At 37.7% G+C, this 16,697-nt stretch overlaps 1 protein-coding gene across 2 annotated transcripts in view; it reads right to left on the bottom strand.

Annotated features, from left to right (window-relative positions):
• Positions 1–321: 321 nt before the first annotated feature.
• MCF2 (MCF.2 cell line derived transforming sequence) overlaps positions 322–16,697 on the bottom strand; it is a 74,377-nt gene continuing 58,001 nt past the window's right edge. For both annotated transcript variants that reach the window (XM_057718020.1, XM_057718021.1), the window contains 9 exons: positions 15,801–15,893; positions 14,924–15,049; positions 14,049–14,270; positions 8,843–8,935; positions 6,725–6,803; positions 6,098–6,161; positions 4,125–4,234; positions 2,410–2,522; positions 322–354 (listed from right to left, as the gene is read on the bottom strand). In XM_057718020.1, the coding sequence (XP_057574003.1) occupies positions 322–354; positions 2,410–2,522; positions 4,125–4,234; positions 6,098–6,161; positions 6,725–6,803; positions 8,843–8,935; positions 14,049–14,270; positions 14,924–15,049; positions 15,801–15,893 (933 nt within the window). The remainder of the gene's footprint in view (positions 355–2,409; positions 2,523–4,124; positions 4,235–6,097; positions 6,162–6,724; positions 6,804–8,842; positions 8,936–14,048; positions 14,271–14,923; positions 15,050–15,800; positions 15,894–16,697) is intronic.

Raw genomic sequence — 16,697 nt, 5'->3', positions numbered from 1 at the left:
GATTACATTTGGTTACAAGGTAAACAGAGAAGAAATAGTAATCTTCAAATCCAAACGTATTCTGGGATGAGAATTTTTCCAGCACAGTATCTTACACATTGAATGTATGATTTTAAAGAGTAAGAATACCATAATTAAAACTTTTTTTTAATAAAAGGAAAGAAAGAATTCTATGGTGTTGATTCTTTGCACGTCAAAAGGGATTAACCTGAAAACATTATCCGCGTCACTTGGGCTGAACATCTTTTGAGCAGTATTTTTAGCAAATGGGCCGAGGAGCAGGCAGGAAAGAGCTACTTGCCATTTTACAGAGTAGCTTCATTAAAATAGGACAGCCATCTCCGACACCGGCCTCTACAAGGGAAGCAGCACTCATTATTTCTTGGTTGTTGTTTTTTTTTTTTTTTAATTTTATTGAATTTCTTACAATATTGCTTCTGTTTTATGGTTTGGTTTTTGGGCACAAGGCATGTGGGATCGGAGCTCCCCGACCAGGGATCAAACCCGCACCCCTGCATTGGAAGGTAAAGTCTTAACCACTGCACTGCCAGGGAAGTTCCTATTTCTTGTTTTTGACTTGATAAAGCAAAGCTAAAAGATCAGCTCTTTCCAACCTGTTTTGCTTTTTAGGTTGGGGGTTATTTTATTGGCGGGGGTGGAATGCACTGTGTTGTCTTTTGAATGTTTTCCTTAGTAGTACAAGTCAGGGAATTCTTAGAAAGGAGAGCTAGTAGATTTTTCTACATTCCCATCCCCTATGATTAAAGCATTAATCAACTTTGCATATTTGCTTTATTTTCTGACACCATAGCTGAAAAAAAGCTTACTGAAGGCTTTCTTGGTTCTTGACAATCCCTTCATAGAGCATCATTTACAGCAAACACTGAAACCCCAACTGGCTTCCCCTGACTTATTGCTCATGTCTGAACAACGACCCCTCCCATCCTCAGATAATGTTACTTCAGGAAATGAAAGTTCTTTTTATTTATTTGTCTAAAGCAGCAATTCTCAAAGTTTGGGAGGCTGACCATTGGGGGTTCCAAGGGTCTGCAAGGGTCAAAGCTTTATCATTTGCCTTTTTCACTCTCATTCTCACACGAGTCTACAGAGGCCACTGAATGTATGATAGCACAACAGATTGAATGCAAATGTAGATATGAGAATCCAGTTGTCTTTTCTGAAGCCAGATGTTAGAGATTTGCAAAAATATTTCATTTATTATTATTATTTTTTTGGCCACACCACAGAGCTTGAGGGATCTTAGTTCCCCAACCAGGGATTAAATCTGTGCCCCCTGCATTGGGAGCATGGAGTCTTAACCACTGGACCACCAGGGAAGTCCCTTATTTTTTTATTTTTTATTTTTTTGGCTGCAAAAATATTTCAAATGCCACTCTTCTTACTAAATTCTTTTTGGTTTGAAAAATGTAAATTCATTAAAAAGTTTGAGCACTGCCAGTCTAGACAACGAACTCTGGACAAATCTCTCATCAGCTCTGAGCCTCGGTCTCCTCCTGTCAATTGGAGGGAATAAAGCCTCCCCTTTCTCTCTGTAAGACTATGAATATTCAATGTGAAGTCATTTTGCAAACGACCATACAGATATGAATTATGGTCACTTTATTATTAGTGGAAAGAATATTCCGTTGCTTTTTTAAAGAAAGCATTCCAGTGTCGATGCTATGCAGCTTTGGGATTATCCATACCCTTACTCCCTTACCCCAACGTTAGAACTGCCAAACTGAGTTTCTTCCTCTGAAAAGCACCAAGGAACAGTCCACCACAAAGCATCAATCCCACCCCCCACGCTGGTGACTTGAGAAAATTGGAGATTTATCCTGAACAGTCCTAACTGCCCTGTAATAATCCACTAGGATCCTAACAACACTGCACACTAGTTCTTCTATAAAACACTTACTTTTACCCTAAAGCCACCTTTACTATTATGGGGTGCCCTCTTGCTCTGATACGCTGAGATCTGTAGCATTAGCATGTTTTTTCACAGCCCACTAAAATATATTCCCCAGATGGTATTAAATAGTTTTTCATGTGTAACTGATTTCTAGGTATATCTGAACCTCCTTTGTGCTCTGATTTTTATCTCACATACCCACATTGAAAACAGAGTGGTGAAGCTCAAAGATAAAATTGGTCACGATATAGGACTTGGAATGATTGACTATCTCATCAGCTTCAGTAGGAGCTCCATGTATAGCTCAAACAAGTTCTTACAGAGACAAGTGCTTACTGAATATTCACAGAAAGACTTGTTTCAAATCTTTTGGCCAGGGAAATGACCTAATGACCTCAAGGATACTCACAAAAGATTGCCCCTACGTGCCTCACCTATTTCATCAATAAAACTGCTTGAAGAGTTTTTATTTATTATCTTAATATGTCATTACTAACCATTAGAGGCCTTTCTTCTTCTTCATTGTCACCATAAGAAGAGTAGAAATAGTTACTGAACCATTCCGCAGGCTTATCAGAGATTTCTGCAGGTGATGACATCTCGGTCCAAACTATAAGAAAAACATGGAGGGTGGCAGTTACTAGTCCACCACAAGGAGAGAAGTAAAACGAACTGTAATAATCAAGGCTATACCCTTCAATGGTCCAAGAATAATATCTTTTGTAATAAAACCTCCAATTAGGTTGTACTAGTTTAGAATTTCTGATATTTCAGAAAGGGCCTAGAATATCTACACTACTTTTACTTTTTAGGATGGTTTCATGTTGGGGTTGGTGGGAGTTATTGCAAATAATAATAAGTTAAATAACATTCTAGAGAATATTTACCCCTTTTTATAGAAAACCATCTCTTTCAAAAATTCTTTCTATAGTATTCTTTTTGGTCCCACTTAAATAGCATTTATAACATCCTACCTGGTAATAATGTTATTTATGACTTGTCTTATCTCTTTTATTAGGCGGGGACCATGTATTATACATTGTCACATAAGAACTTGCCTGTGAGAGATGCTTAATTAATAAAATGCATTAAACTAATATGGATGAAGCAATCTGACATAGGCAGAGAAGTAACAGAATTTCATCTTGGCCACACTAAACTATTCATGTAACCTTGGAAAAGTCATGTCAACTTTCTCTGACTTGGTTTCCTCATCTGTCAAATGAAGGCAGTGGTACTAGGCTCTCTCCTGACGGCGCAGGGGGCCACAGTATAGATGACCTGACGGAAGTGACCTGTAAGTGGAGAACTGAAGCTGAGAAAGGTTGTTGTTCCTTGTTTCTCTTCAGCTAGTAGAGAAGTCTTCCAGATTAAGGACCATCTTATTTAAGCACTGAGTATCAGGCACTCCGTTAGGCATTTCTTCAGGGAAGTCTAGGCTGTTGATCCCAGAGTTGTTGAGGTGACCCTAGCAGGTGTTTCTAAAGTGCCTTGTACTTCCCTGTTATCACACTATCAAATTGAATCTTCATTGCTTGTGGCATTATCTTTCTACTCTCCTAGCTTTGTGGGGACGGCAGCTGAGTGTATCTCAATTAGACTGTATGCCCAGAGTACTGCACAGTTCATGGCACACAGGCTGTTATGTTCATTGAATTAAGCAAATTGTTTTAAATCCCTTTAAATGACCTAATTTGCAAAAGAAAAAGAAATATTCCTGAGCTGAAAAAAAAAATATTCCTGAGCTATAAATGACTCTTCTCTATTCATTAAACCTATGGTGAGTCAAGTGTGCATCCCTTGAGGCAGGATGCGTTTTATTCACCTCTGTATCCTGTGTAGGAGGGGCTCCCAAACTTGAGCAGGGGCCAGAAAGAATCACATGGAGAACATGTTACATTACAGCTGGCTGGGTCTCACTTCCAGAGTTTCTAATTCAGAAGGTCCGGGATGGAGGCAGAGCATTTGCCTTCTTGACAAGCTCCCAGGTGATGCTGATGCTACTGGTCCAAGGACCACACTTTGACAACCTCTGCTCAGCAGTGTCCCCCAGAGTATCTTGCATATACACAAGACAGAAGAGCCTCCTAAAATGGTTTAACTTTGTTTTCTTCATATAAAGTGAATAGATGGGTAGATTTCCCAAATTAACAATGGGAGAAAACAATGTGCACAGCCACGAATCTTCCCTTCGTATGATCATTACACATACCTGTATTTGCCTCTGCCCGAACTGATGCGATGGCCTCACCGACTTCCACCATAGCGCTGGTGTGTTCCAAGTCAGTTTCCTCAGCACCTATGAAAGCTCTCAGGCGTCTTCTGAAATAGTAAATATGTAAAAACCGGTGAGCTTTTTTACAGTTAAGAGTAATAAAAAATTTTAAATGGTATTTCTTCCACTGATACCACATGTTAAGAACATAGTCTAAGAATCCATTCAAACAGAGCTGATTCTCCCCCTTATTGAAGTCTGTGTGATAATAGCTCATAATACACAGAAGCTTAAATCCTAGGATCCAAGCCAGCGTGGAAAAAACAACTCCCTTCTGGATCCAAGGCAAGTATATTGTTTAAAATCCCTGTTGCATATTATATTGTATACCCAAAATTTGCTAAGAGGGAAATCCTAAATATTCTTACCACAGACATAAAAAAGGATAACTATGTGAGGTGATGGATATATTAATTAGCTTGATCATGGTGATTATTTCACAGTATATGTATATCACATCATCAAATTGTACTCTTTACATGTATATAATTTTAATTGTCAACTATAACTCAATAAGTTGGAAAAAATATAAACAAAAAAAAATCCCTATCGTTCTATGAACTTTTAACTTCAATGAATTAGGTAAAGTGTACCTGAATGACGATGAAACCTTAATCTGATTAATACTGTTGAGTTGTATCAGTTACTACAGAGTGAAATACTGCATGAAATCTAAAGCCTTTACTTGAAGAATATGTGACAAAATATTGAGTATTGTGAACCCTGGAAAATAAAGACTTTCACTGTGATTTTTTAAGAACTTTTATTGAAATATAATTTCAACATACTTTGCACCTGATCTTAGCTACATGCGAAGGATGATGTGCAACAAAGAGTATAGTTGCTTTATAATGTTGTGTTCGTTTCTGCTGTACAGCACAGTGAATCGGTCATACATATACGTATATCCACTCTTTTTTAGACTCTTTTCCCATATAGGTTTTGCTAGCAGCCAACATGCATTACACAGTATTGAGTAGAGTTCCCTGTGCTATACAGTAGGTCCTTATTAGTTATCTATTTTATATATAGTAGTGTGTATATGTCAACCCCAATCTCCCAATTTATCCCTCCCCTGTTTCCTCGCCTGGTAAACATAAGATTGCTTTCTACATCTCTACCTCTATTTCTGTTTTGCAAATAAGTTCATTTGTACCATTGAAAAAGAGTACTTTTAATAAGTCTTTCAATGATCCCTACATCATGCAGATGCTGCATGGTGAATTTCTGTGCCAAGGCTTTGGAATCAGCGTGGGGATTCTTTCTGCATATATGCAAATGTTCTATGGAAACTTCACCTTTTAGGATTCCTAGAGGCAGAATACAAAGGCCACATCTCTAAACCAGCAGCAAAGCTATCATTTAGCACTGATACCTTCCTCAAAGACTTTGTGGTTGTGTCCAGGCACAGTCCCCGCCCGCCCCCCCCACCAGGATCCATACCTCCTCTCTAACTACACAGAGAGTCAAGTCACCAGCAAGCGGTATCTGTCAAGGGACCACAAAGCTGTGGGCCAGGATTAGCTGCCAGTACTTCATCATTCTTATACTTCTCTTTCTCCAATCAGATTGAAGGTGCCCAGAAATTTTTTGAAGAGAAAGGTTTTGCTAGCAGCCAACATGCAACTCCCCCCAGGGTGTACTGAGAACAAAGCATTTATAATCCCGTTTAAAAATTAGCTCAAACTATTGTATTCTTTTTAGTATCAGGGGAACAATGGGATAACTATTAAGGACTATCAGGCTCCAACTCCAAGGACAGAACTGAGAAAATGATGTGTTAATAGAATTTGATGACATTGCTAAAAGGGCGGGTAATTTTTGTCTGATAGTTTAATTACATCATTTCATGTTATATACAGAAAACAGAAGATTGGAGGAGTGATATCTCTTAAAGAACAATCACTTACTCAACATTCCGCTGAGAAGAAAGATTCTGTTCTGTTAACTGATTATGTTGTTCTCGTTTTTTAACTGTGAAATAAAACAAAGCTTATATAAGCATCGTTTGGAAGCCACACTTCTTACTTCCTTGACGATCAATGACCTTCGCATATGCACACACATACCCCCCAATCTCATTCGAGTTCACCTTCACAGACTTGAAACAGCCAGAGGGAAGGCCAGTCTGAACTTGGAATATATAAAAGGATCGAACCATGTAATATTTTATTAAAGAAATTCAAATTTATAACTAGCACCACCCCTAGGCCAACATGACCAAGCACTTATTACTGAGGTCCTAAGCAGAGTTGCCTCGTGGGACGGACTCAGAATTAACACATTCAGATTGCTCTATCACCTGCACTGCTGCTTCTCAGGTGCTAGAGCTCATCTTCTAGTGTAAAATTCATTCTCTGAAGTAGTTTAAACAGCCCCCTGCATCTTGATCTCCTACTAATGAGTTTAACAAAGCCTTTCATTATAAATAGCAGAAAGTAAATATCAGCCCCATTCCCTGTAAAAATTATCACAAAATCTGAGTCATTGAGCTGTTCTTGTACTTCTTGTTCTGGAAAATGAATGCCTGAATTTACCTGTCATAAGTTCCTGTTGCTTCAACAAAATATTTCTGATTTCTTTTAACCACATCATCTTCACATCTACATTCGAAGCCTAAAGATTGAAAAAGCAGGGGAGGAGAGGATGTGTTTCCCTTTTAAAATGATGCTTTACAATAAAACAAATGTCATTAAATATATCAAACACAATCTATATCCTAAACCACCATATTCCAACTGTAACATTTTGATTCTTAAAACTTCTAAGAAGCAAATAAGTAGCCAACAGATTAGATGAAATAGGGAGGGAAGGAATACGGGGATATGTGTAAAAAAACAGATGATTGAACTTGGTGTACCCCCCCAAAAATAATTAATAAATAAATAAAATTTAAAAAAAAGATTAGATGAAATAATAGCCAAAACCATTTGGAAATTACCCTTCAATAATAACGCTCAGAGAAATGCGAAATACAAATCTCATTTATTTTTTCTGTGTAGAAGGGTTCTTTTAAATATACAAGTGTTTTTCTGTTTAATTTTGGTAAAACAAAACAAGTTCTACTGTTTCTGAAACAACAATCTATTGCAGGGACTTCCCTGGCAGTCCAGTGGTTAGGACTCTGCGTTTTCACTGCTGAGGGCCTGGGTTCGATCCCTGGTTGGGGAACTAAGATCTCACAAACAGCACAGCACAGCCAAAAAATTTATCAAAAAAAAAAAAAAAGTACCCCAAAACTAGGGAATTCCCTAGCCGTCCAGTGTGGTTAAGCCTCAGCGCTTTCACTGCTGTGGGCCTGGGTTCAATCTCTGGTTGGGGAACTAAGATCCCACATGCCGTGCAGTGTGGCCAAAAAGAAAAAAAAAAAAAAAAAGAAAGACAATCTACTGCAGAGTTAGCTTGATAACTGATGATGGCATGAAACCTTCCTTAAATATCCTCCCATCACTTACAAGACAGGTTTGTTAATAGACAGCAAGAAGCCTTACATCTAAGTCAAGCCAAGAACACATATTTTTATGAACTGTAATCAGAATTAAAACAAAGAAAAAACACCAAGCACTTTCAACAGGTAACAGCACATTCCCCTGTCACAAGTCATGACACAAATATTTTTTGAAATGACAATATCCTCTTGAAATATTCTAATTCCTCTCTTCTTCCCTGAAACAGGTTGAACTTACAGTGTGTCTAGCCAGGGCTTTAACCACATTCTTTAGAAAAAATGATCCAATCTGAATCATCACATCGCCCTGTCTTATAATCAGGTCCTCTCTGAATGCTGGGCACAAAAGGAATTGAGAACTGTTATAAATCTGTAACTCTAGAAACTTGATGGGGACAGAGAACCACTGGCCAAGCTCTTGGCTATCAGCTCTTGTTGTTAAGTCTCCCGGTGTAGTGGTGAAAACTTAAAGCCATAGAAAGCATGACAGACATATCTCAAGTTAAAGAAAACTTTTCCCAAGATATGGAAGCAACCTAAGTGTCCATCAACAGATGAATGGATTTAGAAGATGTGGTACATATATACAACGGAATACTACTCAGCCATAAAAAAGAATGAAATAATGCCACTTGCAGCAACATGGATGGACCTAGAGATTATCATACTAACTGAAGTGCGTCACACAGACAAAGACAAATACTGTATGACATCACATATGTGGAATCTAAAAAATAAACAAACTAGTGACTATAACAAAAAAGAAGCAGACTCATAGATACAGACAACAAACTAGTGGTTACCAGTGGGGAGAGGGAAGGAGGAGGGGCAATATGGGGGTAGGAGATTAAGAGGCACAAGCTATTAGGTATAAAATAAGGTACAGGGATATATTGTACAGCACATGGAATACAGCCAATAGTTTATAATAATTATAAATGGAGTATAACCTTTAAAAATTGTGAATCACTATGTTGTAACATATATTGTACAGCGACTATACTTCAATAAAAGAAAAAAGAAAACTCAGGAACTGAAAAAATGTTTAATTGCATCACGAAGAATAATAATCAAACAATATTTAGGGAACCTACAGGAAAGGACTGAGAACTTCTGTAATGTAACCAAAATCATTTTTGTTTGCAAATTCAGACTTTTGTATCTTAAGGCAGGTTATGGTTTCTAGAATAACTCTTAAATGACCAACCTGGACAATATAAACTTCTTCCTTCCCAGCATACCAGATTTCAAACTTGCGGTTATCTCCTTTTACATATTCGGTGATTCCAACTTCATCCATCTACAATACATAAGCCACCATTCTCATGAGCATTTTATTCTGAAAATGAAATTACATTAAATCTACCCCCATCATATCCTAAATGAAACAGAATTTCTCACTTGTGCAAAATATGTTTTATAATCAAAGAATACAGAATGATAGGTACAAACACAGGCCTGAGTACTGATATGCTTTCACTGAACTATGCACTTAGAGCACAGACTACATCCTCCATTCCAGCGACTGAAACAAATGTTTTAAATCTGAACATCCAAGTAGTCCACGTAAGGTTGAATTCTGTTATAAATTAACTGTACGCTATAAAAACAAATTATTGCGTCAAACACAGAAGTAAAAGTAAGCAAACATCAGCGGAAAAGGTCATCCAAAATTAATGTAAATGGTTATTTTTAATAATCATATGCCAAATAAGTTAATCTCACAAATTACTACGTATGTCTATAGAAGCCCTACAAGTTATAGACGTCCAATTAATGGGTCAGGGGAAAACCAACCAGGTACACAAAAATCCCCTCGATTTCCACCAATCTCTCGGCCTCTCTAGAAAACAATCTGTCAGGAGACAGTGATGTCTTCTTGTAGCCAGTTAAAGTTTTATATGCGATATCCCTTCCTTACCATAGTTTTTCTTCTCTTTCATATGCCTGTGCAAAGTACAAACTCTTCCATTTTCTTTCATCCTGTGCTGCTAACAGTTTGGTTAATTTCATTTTGCGCAACTTCACTCCCTTGTACACACATTCTCTTTTAGTTTCCTTCTGCCTTCTCTTTTCTTTCAATCCTTGCCTAATTAACTAAAGGAATATCTCACTCTCTGTTCCATTTACATGCCTCCCAAATGACCCTAATTAAAGCTGATAAGCATTAATAGTAGTGCTAAGTGAGATTCCCCATATCAAGGAAAATAAAAGAGATTATACTTAGAAATGAAAGAGCCCATGTGTGACATCTATCCTGAATGTACTCAGAAGCTACTTTCAGACTGTCCAAAAATATCTCTATATTCCTATTCAACCACTCCAACTAACCTACTTTTCCTCAAACATCAGGTTTTAAGATCAATAATAATCTCATACTCAATCTCTATTTAAATTGATTACATGCTTTTGTCTTAATAGCATGATAAAATGGAAAGCCCATGTGCTAGCTATGTGTCTTGGTACAAGTTGCTCAACTTTTCTGAACTTCAATTTCCTCAACTATAAAGTATAAAGAGTACCTATTTCATCGAGTTGATATAAGGATTAAATAGCATGCTTAAACGATTAGATAACATATGAGCTTTTTTAAAGTCTGAATTTGCTTTCTCAACTTTCCCTTATTTGAATAGCAATAGTTTTGCTATTTTTCATTGAATACTTAGAGCACAGCATTATAGATGAAATGAGCTTTTTCTGAGTTACTCTGGAAATCTAAACATTATATCTATCAAACAATGTTGTTCTTAATTCTAAACAATTCACGACAAATGATCCACTGTAAAACAGTCTATTTGTAATTCATGGATTGTAGATATTTTCTCAAATAAAATATGAAGATTTGATTAAAAGATTTTTATTTTACTTATTAAATGTTTACTATACCATGAAAACTTAGCTTTAGAATCTAGAGCCAGAGTTAATGCTCTAACTATATGAGTATAGTTACATGATACATTATATAATAAATAATATATATATAATAAATGAACGAGGTTGATTCTACAGTTATACCCTGACTGTGGTCTCTGCCTCATCCTTCACATTTTCACTGATGATTTCTGGTAGCTATGAATATATTTTTTTAATTTTAAAGCATTTTATCTGAAGACATCTTGCAGTATCAAGTGCTCAGGGCCCAACTTTTAACCTAATTTTCTGTCTTCAGGGTAGTATGAAGATGTCAACTACCTTGTTAAAAGTCACCCAGTGGGTCAAGAACTCTGGGATTATAACCAATAACTACTTATCTTAAGACTTTTATTTATGTATCTGGGATACATAATAGTTACTTCTTGGGTCAGTATTATTAAAAACTTGATCTTGGACTTCCCTGGCAGTCCAGTGGTTAAGACTCTGCACTTCCAATGCAGGGGACACGGGTTCAATCCCTGGTTGGGGAACTAGGATTCCACATGCCCGCGTGGTGTGGCCAGAAAAAACAAAAGTTGATCTTGATTCACATTAACCAAAAAAAAAAAGGTAGCTAGGCTGAAGTGCCATGAAGCAGTTAGAAACGAGATATTGGGTACAAAACAGTAAAGTAACTGTATCTTGAAAATAGTTTCTGGGATCAAAAAAAGAAAGAAAATGAGAATTATAACAGAATACAATTTATATAAATTAAATCTAAATGGGCACAGAACATTAGTATATATTTAAAAAGAACACAAACTGAAAGATGTACATCAAATAAATTAGAATGGTTGCAACAGGGGTAGAGAAGAGAGCAAGTGCGGGGAATGGAGATAAAAAGGAATGAATGAAGGAGTGAAAGAATAAACCAGCAAGAACAAGGCCTGCCAGCACGGTGCAGCGGTTCCGACCATGGAGACTGAAGCCATCTGCCTGGGTTTGAATCTGTGCTGCACCACTTACTAGCCGTGCTCGTGGATCAATTATTCACCTCCCTGGAACTTGGCTTTCTCATCCTCCAAATGGGGTTAATACTAGTTCCCACTTCATATAAAGTTGCTGTGTGGATTGAATGAAACAACATGGATATTCATAAACACTCAGAACAGCAGCCAACTTAAAATATAGCACACAATCATCGTACAGCTGTCAGGCCATGAAATTCCAGCTTCATATAATGAAGTGAAGCAACAGTCCCTTGAAAGTGTTTCCACATCAATCCTCTCTACCAAGGAGAAGATTTTGAAACCAGGAACCCAAACTCTTATGTAACATACAGACTAGTCCTGCTAGCAATTATTTAATCCTGGAATCTCCTGGGAGCAAGAGGAAGTAAGCATAGTGAGGCTTCTAAGAAACAGCCTAATTCCCATCTTTCTCTGTCAGCGACATCACCATTTTCCTAGTAATCCTGGTCTAAATCCTTGCAGGCATCACTGACTAATCTCTTTTATTAAGGACACCAGGCATTATTGGGGAATCAAAGAAAAACCAGACTGATTTTTTTCCTTCAAATGTCAGGTATTATTTATTTTCTGTATCTAGTAAGTCAATAAGCCTGCCTATTTACCTGCCATGGAAATGTTTCTTGCATCTATCCCACCCTCTGTTTCCATAGTAACTGCTATATTTTGAATTCTCATGAATTGGTTACCTTATACCAGTCCATCCTTATTCTGATGTACTTTAGAAATACTCTGTTGGTGTGCCCACCATTGTGACAAATTAAAGGTAAAAAAAGAAAAATCAGTACAAGCCAGAAACAGTACATTAGGTAGTAACTAGGTCACACTACAAATAAAAAGTGAACCAAATGGATTTGGGTCCAACATGTCTATGAAGATAAAGTACCTTCCCCGGGAATAAATATACAGATAGCAAGAGATCTGAACTCTGTTTGAGGTCAATTACAAATTCTTGGTTCTCGACCAATGTTTATCAGAGACATAAAAGACCCTTGGAGATGTGGGGGGCTTAGAGGTGGGTGGCAAATATCAAAGGATCAACTGGGCATTTGTTATGAAAACAGTGCAGGTTTTGAACAGCCACTGCTGTGGGTTCAGAAGTGAAGCAGGGAAAGTAGTCTGTAGGAAGAAGTCAGAGACCTAACCCTGGGCAGGAACCCTGCTAGGAACAGCGTGGGATTGTTGAACTCTAGGAAGAATCAAAAGCAAGGCCTGCTTCTCGGGTGGCCTCCTGACACAAAGCCCTCAGGCGTGGCTCAGGACACATGACCTGTCCTCTTCATGGCCGCTGCTGGACCGCTCATCAATTCTCAACTTGCTAACAACCAAGAAACAACAGGCTCATGAGAAATGACCAAAATGATAATGGTTGGGGAGTTGAGGGTGATAATTTTCTCCATTTTCCAAATTTTCTTTAACAAATGCTATATTGCTTTTACAATGTAGAACTGGAAAGATAAAATTAATTAGGTGTGAAAAAAAATCAAATGTGCCAATTACAGACTCGTGTGGATTGGAAGTTCCTCTTGTCCAATGTCAAAACTAGCTGGGAGTGTCACTGGATTGCCAGTAACTTCCTCAAACGATACTGCTCACGTTTTAAAATCCAACGAACAGTAGGACACAATGGCAGTCATGGGAGAGAAGAAAGTACTTTCTAAGGATAGGACAAAACAGGTGTGGGCAGGATTCAGCTGTAGGTGGCTTTGCACAGCCAGGAAGGGAGGGGGTGGAGGAGGGATACAATGGAATGTGCTAAATATATAAGTGACCCATTTTTAAATTACACTGAGAAAAAGGAAGAAACTCTTTCCTCCTTGACTCTCCTGTATGAGAAAAGCTCCTTGCTACCAAGACCAAGAACTCCGCCCGGTGCCATTGCTAAGAGAGTGTTAATGGGGGAGCCTGGGTCACTTCCCACAATTGCAAATTATGCCCTGCAGGACTCTATGGCACCCCCTTGGGGACCGCTGAACTGAGAGAGGAAAGGAAGGAGGCCACGCTCTGCACTCCGTGGCTCTCATTTCAGGCAGACAAGTTCCGCTTCGCCTGACTTCTAAGATTTCTACTTAACATCTCATGGGTGGGAGTGTGCAAAATGGGTGGTGAAGGGGGTCAAAGGGTACAAACTTCCAGTTATAAAATAAATAAGTCCCGGGGACATAATGTGAAGCATGGTGACTATGGTTACCACGGTTAATAATATTGTACTTCATATTTGAAACTTGCTAACAGAGTAGATCTTAAAAGTTCTCATTACAAGAAAAAAAAACTGTAACTATGTGTGGTGATGTCACTTGTGGTGATCATTTCACACCATATACAAATATTGACTCATTACACTGTACACCTGAAACCAATGTAATGTATGTCAGTTATACCTCAATTTAAAAAAAAAAAAGATTTTGTTTAAAAAAAGATGTGCAAGTAAGGTATAAAACCCAGTCATCTGAACTGAAAAAGTATACAAATTGGAATACAGTATATGTATATATGAAAGACAATCACATCACACAATTCAAATGGTCTTACTTTCAAACAGTGCTTAAAACTGTATGATGGGTATCGATCAGAGCCTTCTCCACTTTCAACACGCCTTTTACAAAAAATGATGGCTTTTTCATATAAGAAAAGGTGCCGCTGCATTGGCTTGAATCTAGCAAAATCCTTCATCTTTGTAGCACCTTTCTTGTGTCCAATCCAAACGCTGAATGCACCCTGTGTTATCATCTTGCCCAGCTCGTTTAAGTTTCCCTGGAATGGAAAACCCAAACTCATTAGTACAAGGCAGAGCGACATTCAGATCTCTGACATCAATATTACAGTGTTTAGCTTGAGCTACTAAAAGCCTGAAGCATAATTTATAGTTTTTAAAGTTTCATTCATCATAACTTTTCACAGGAAAACATGCCATGTGTCACCCAGTTACAAAATGACTGTGGGACCGGGAGATGGGAGAAACCTCCTTTTCCCTGGCTTCATGTCTCCATTGCTTCCTCAGTCCTGATAGTCAAATGACCTCTCCCAGTCCAAGTTTTCCCAAGGGGGTGGAGCTAACTCTAAAGATTTGATCTCTTTCTTCCATCTGTATCCTGGACTGAGGCAAAGACCAATTCTGGGACCATACTTCTCCTTAGAAAAGACCCAAACATGCCGTCAAGCGGGATCTCCCAAGGTCTGCACTTGGGGGTAGGCCTTGTTAGGGGCAAGGGGAATGTCATAAATCCTTTTGGGCAGCTGATCTGAGGCCAATTTTCCATTTAGCATCATAAGTAATAACACTGACATTCGGATCCTTCATTTGTCTGCCTCTTACCTCTTCTTTCTCAATTGGTTCCCAGAGAGGAAGAAAGAGATGGTAAAACACTTACCCTGTAAAACTGCAACAATCATGAAGATCTACTTACGATATAGCCATTTATTGCGATCTGATGCATTGAGTCATTAACTGACTTCAGTAAATCCAGCATCGTGTCAAGTGCCTCCTTTAATTGTACAGATCCTTCGCAGTCTTTGCTATATTTTAATAGCTCCTGTAATTAGAAGTCAAGAATTAAACTTAATGTTAGGCAGATATTAATAGTTGGAGAAGATGAATACATTTTTGGCTAACGTGCTTTCAAGGAGGAATCCAAAGATAATGGCACTTTTTCGAGTAATTTCTTTCATACGCTATTTGTCACATTAATACTATATTTAATAACAATGTCAAAACTGGGGAAGAAATGGAATAGTGACTAAACAGTAGAAAACAAAGGGCATTCAATGCTTCTGGAGCTGGAGAACAACAGGTATTAGAACACACTAGAGATTCATTTTTAAAGCACTTACACATCTTTTTGGTTCTCCATGTGCAGCAATTCGTCTTATTCATCATGCATATACCACAGAACGTTGTGAAAAGACATTTTAAAATAAGTTATGTTGTATTTATACTTAACATGACATTTTAGGAATCCTTTCACATTACTCAGGGATGTACCATCTTTATTTTTCATTGAGAAGGCCCATAGGAAATATAGTCGCAAAACTATAAGAAATATTTATTTAGTTCTGCTTAACGAAAGTAAAAGTTCTGCAGTCAGTGTTATCCATATATCAATGTAACTTGTATGGACAGCTAAATAGCTAAGAGCATTGATTCTACTGCTAAATCCAGCTGTCCCAGTCAGGAAGCCTACCGATTTCTACTGCTCACTAGTCAGCTGCTTCCGTTCTAATGGCTTTGCCACATCTGACCCAAAAAAGTAAGTCAAGAAAGAAAGAAATGCTTCACATAATTACCTTCAACAGTAACTGATATTTAGTGATCCGTTGCACTGGTTTCAGTAAATAGGAATCTAGACCCAGTCTGTGTTTTAATTTTCTTTGACATTCCTGTCATTAAAATAGAATTATCAGTAAATTTAAATTAAGACGTTTATCTATGAAAATGGCAAATATTCGTTGATTAGACCCAATGCATGCACGCTTTCTACATCTCAAGGAAAATTTATCTGAAAAATTGCTGTTATATATGGTATGGAAATTGTAAGAGGCAGTATATCTGAAAAACTACAGTGAACGTTATTTCAAGGATTGGAGATGTAGAAAATCCTCAAATTTCAAAGACTAAAAAGTTTTTATGTATAAATTCACAAAGACGTGGAATGCTTAAAAAGTAAGAAAGCAATGAATGACCATAGGTTAACATGACCAAAAAGTTCTTCAAAGTATCCAAGAAAATTACAAAAGGCTCAGGTCTGCAGGCCAAGACCTAGAAAAGAAATAGGTTGTGCTGAATATAAATCAGACTGGGTATGAGAAGAGTTTTTTAAATGTCACAAGAAAAATATAGCCCTTATCAACTGGTGCTACATTTCATCTGATTATTGGCTTGCTGCCACTATAAATATAAGAGTCATGACTTTGGGTCCTGGGAACATTGTAGGGTCCATAATTAGGGCAAGATGGAGCTGTTTAGGATGAAATGTGTGTATAGGAAGTGCAGAACACAAAGGGAATGGAAGAGGAGATACCTATGGAAAATCCAGGACCCTCTTTTGTATATGGATAAAATCCAACACATAATCTAATTCAGTTATCAACTTTTCGTTAAGAATGGTGGACTGACACATGTATTTAGCTCTCTTCACTCATGAAATCCAACTGAAATGATGGAAAAGTTATTTTTACAAGGCA

This window comes from Hippopotamus amphibius, chromosome X, assembly GCF_030028045.1.
Source record: "Hippopotamus amphibius kiboko isolate mHipAmp2 chromosome X, mHipAmp2.hap2, whole genome shotgun sequence".
In the NCBI taxonomy this organism is placed as follows: Eukaryota; Metazoa; Chordata; class Mammalia; order Artiodactyla; family Hippopotamidae; genus Hippopotamus; species Hippopotamus amphibius.
Note: the sequence above shows the minus strand (reverse complement) of the source record. Positions and strands in the feature narration are given on the sequence as shown.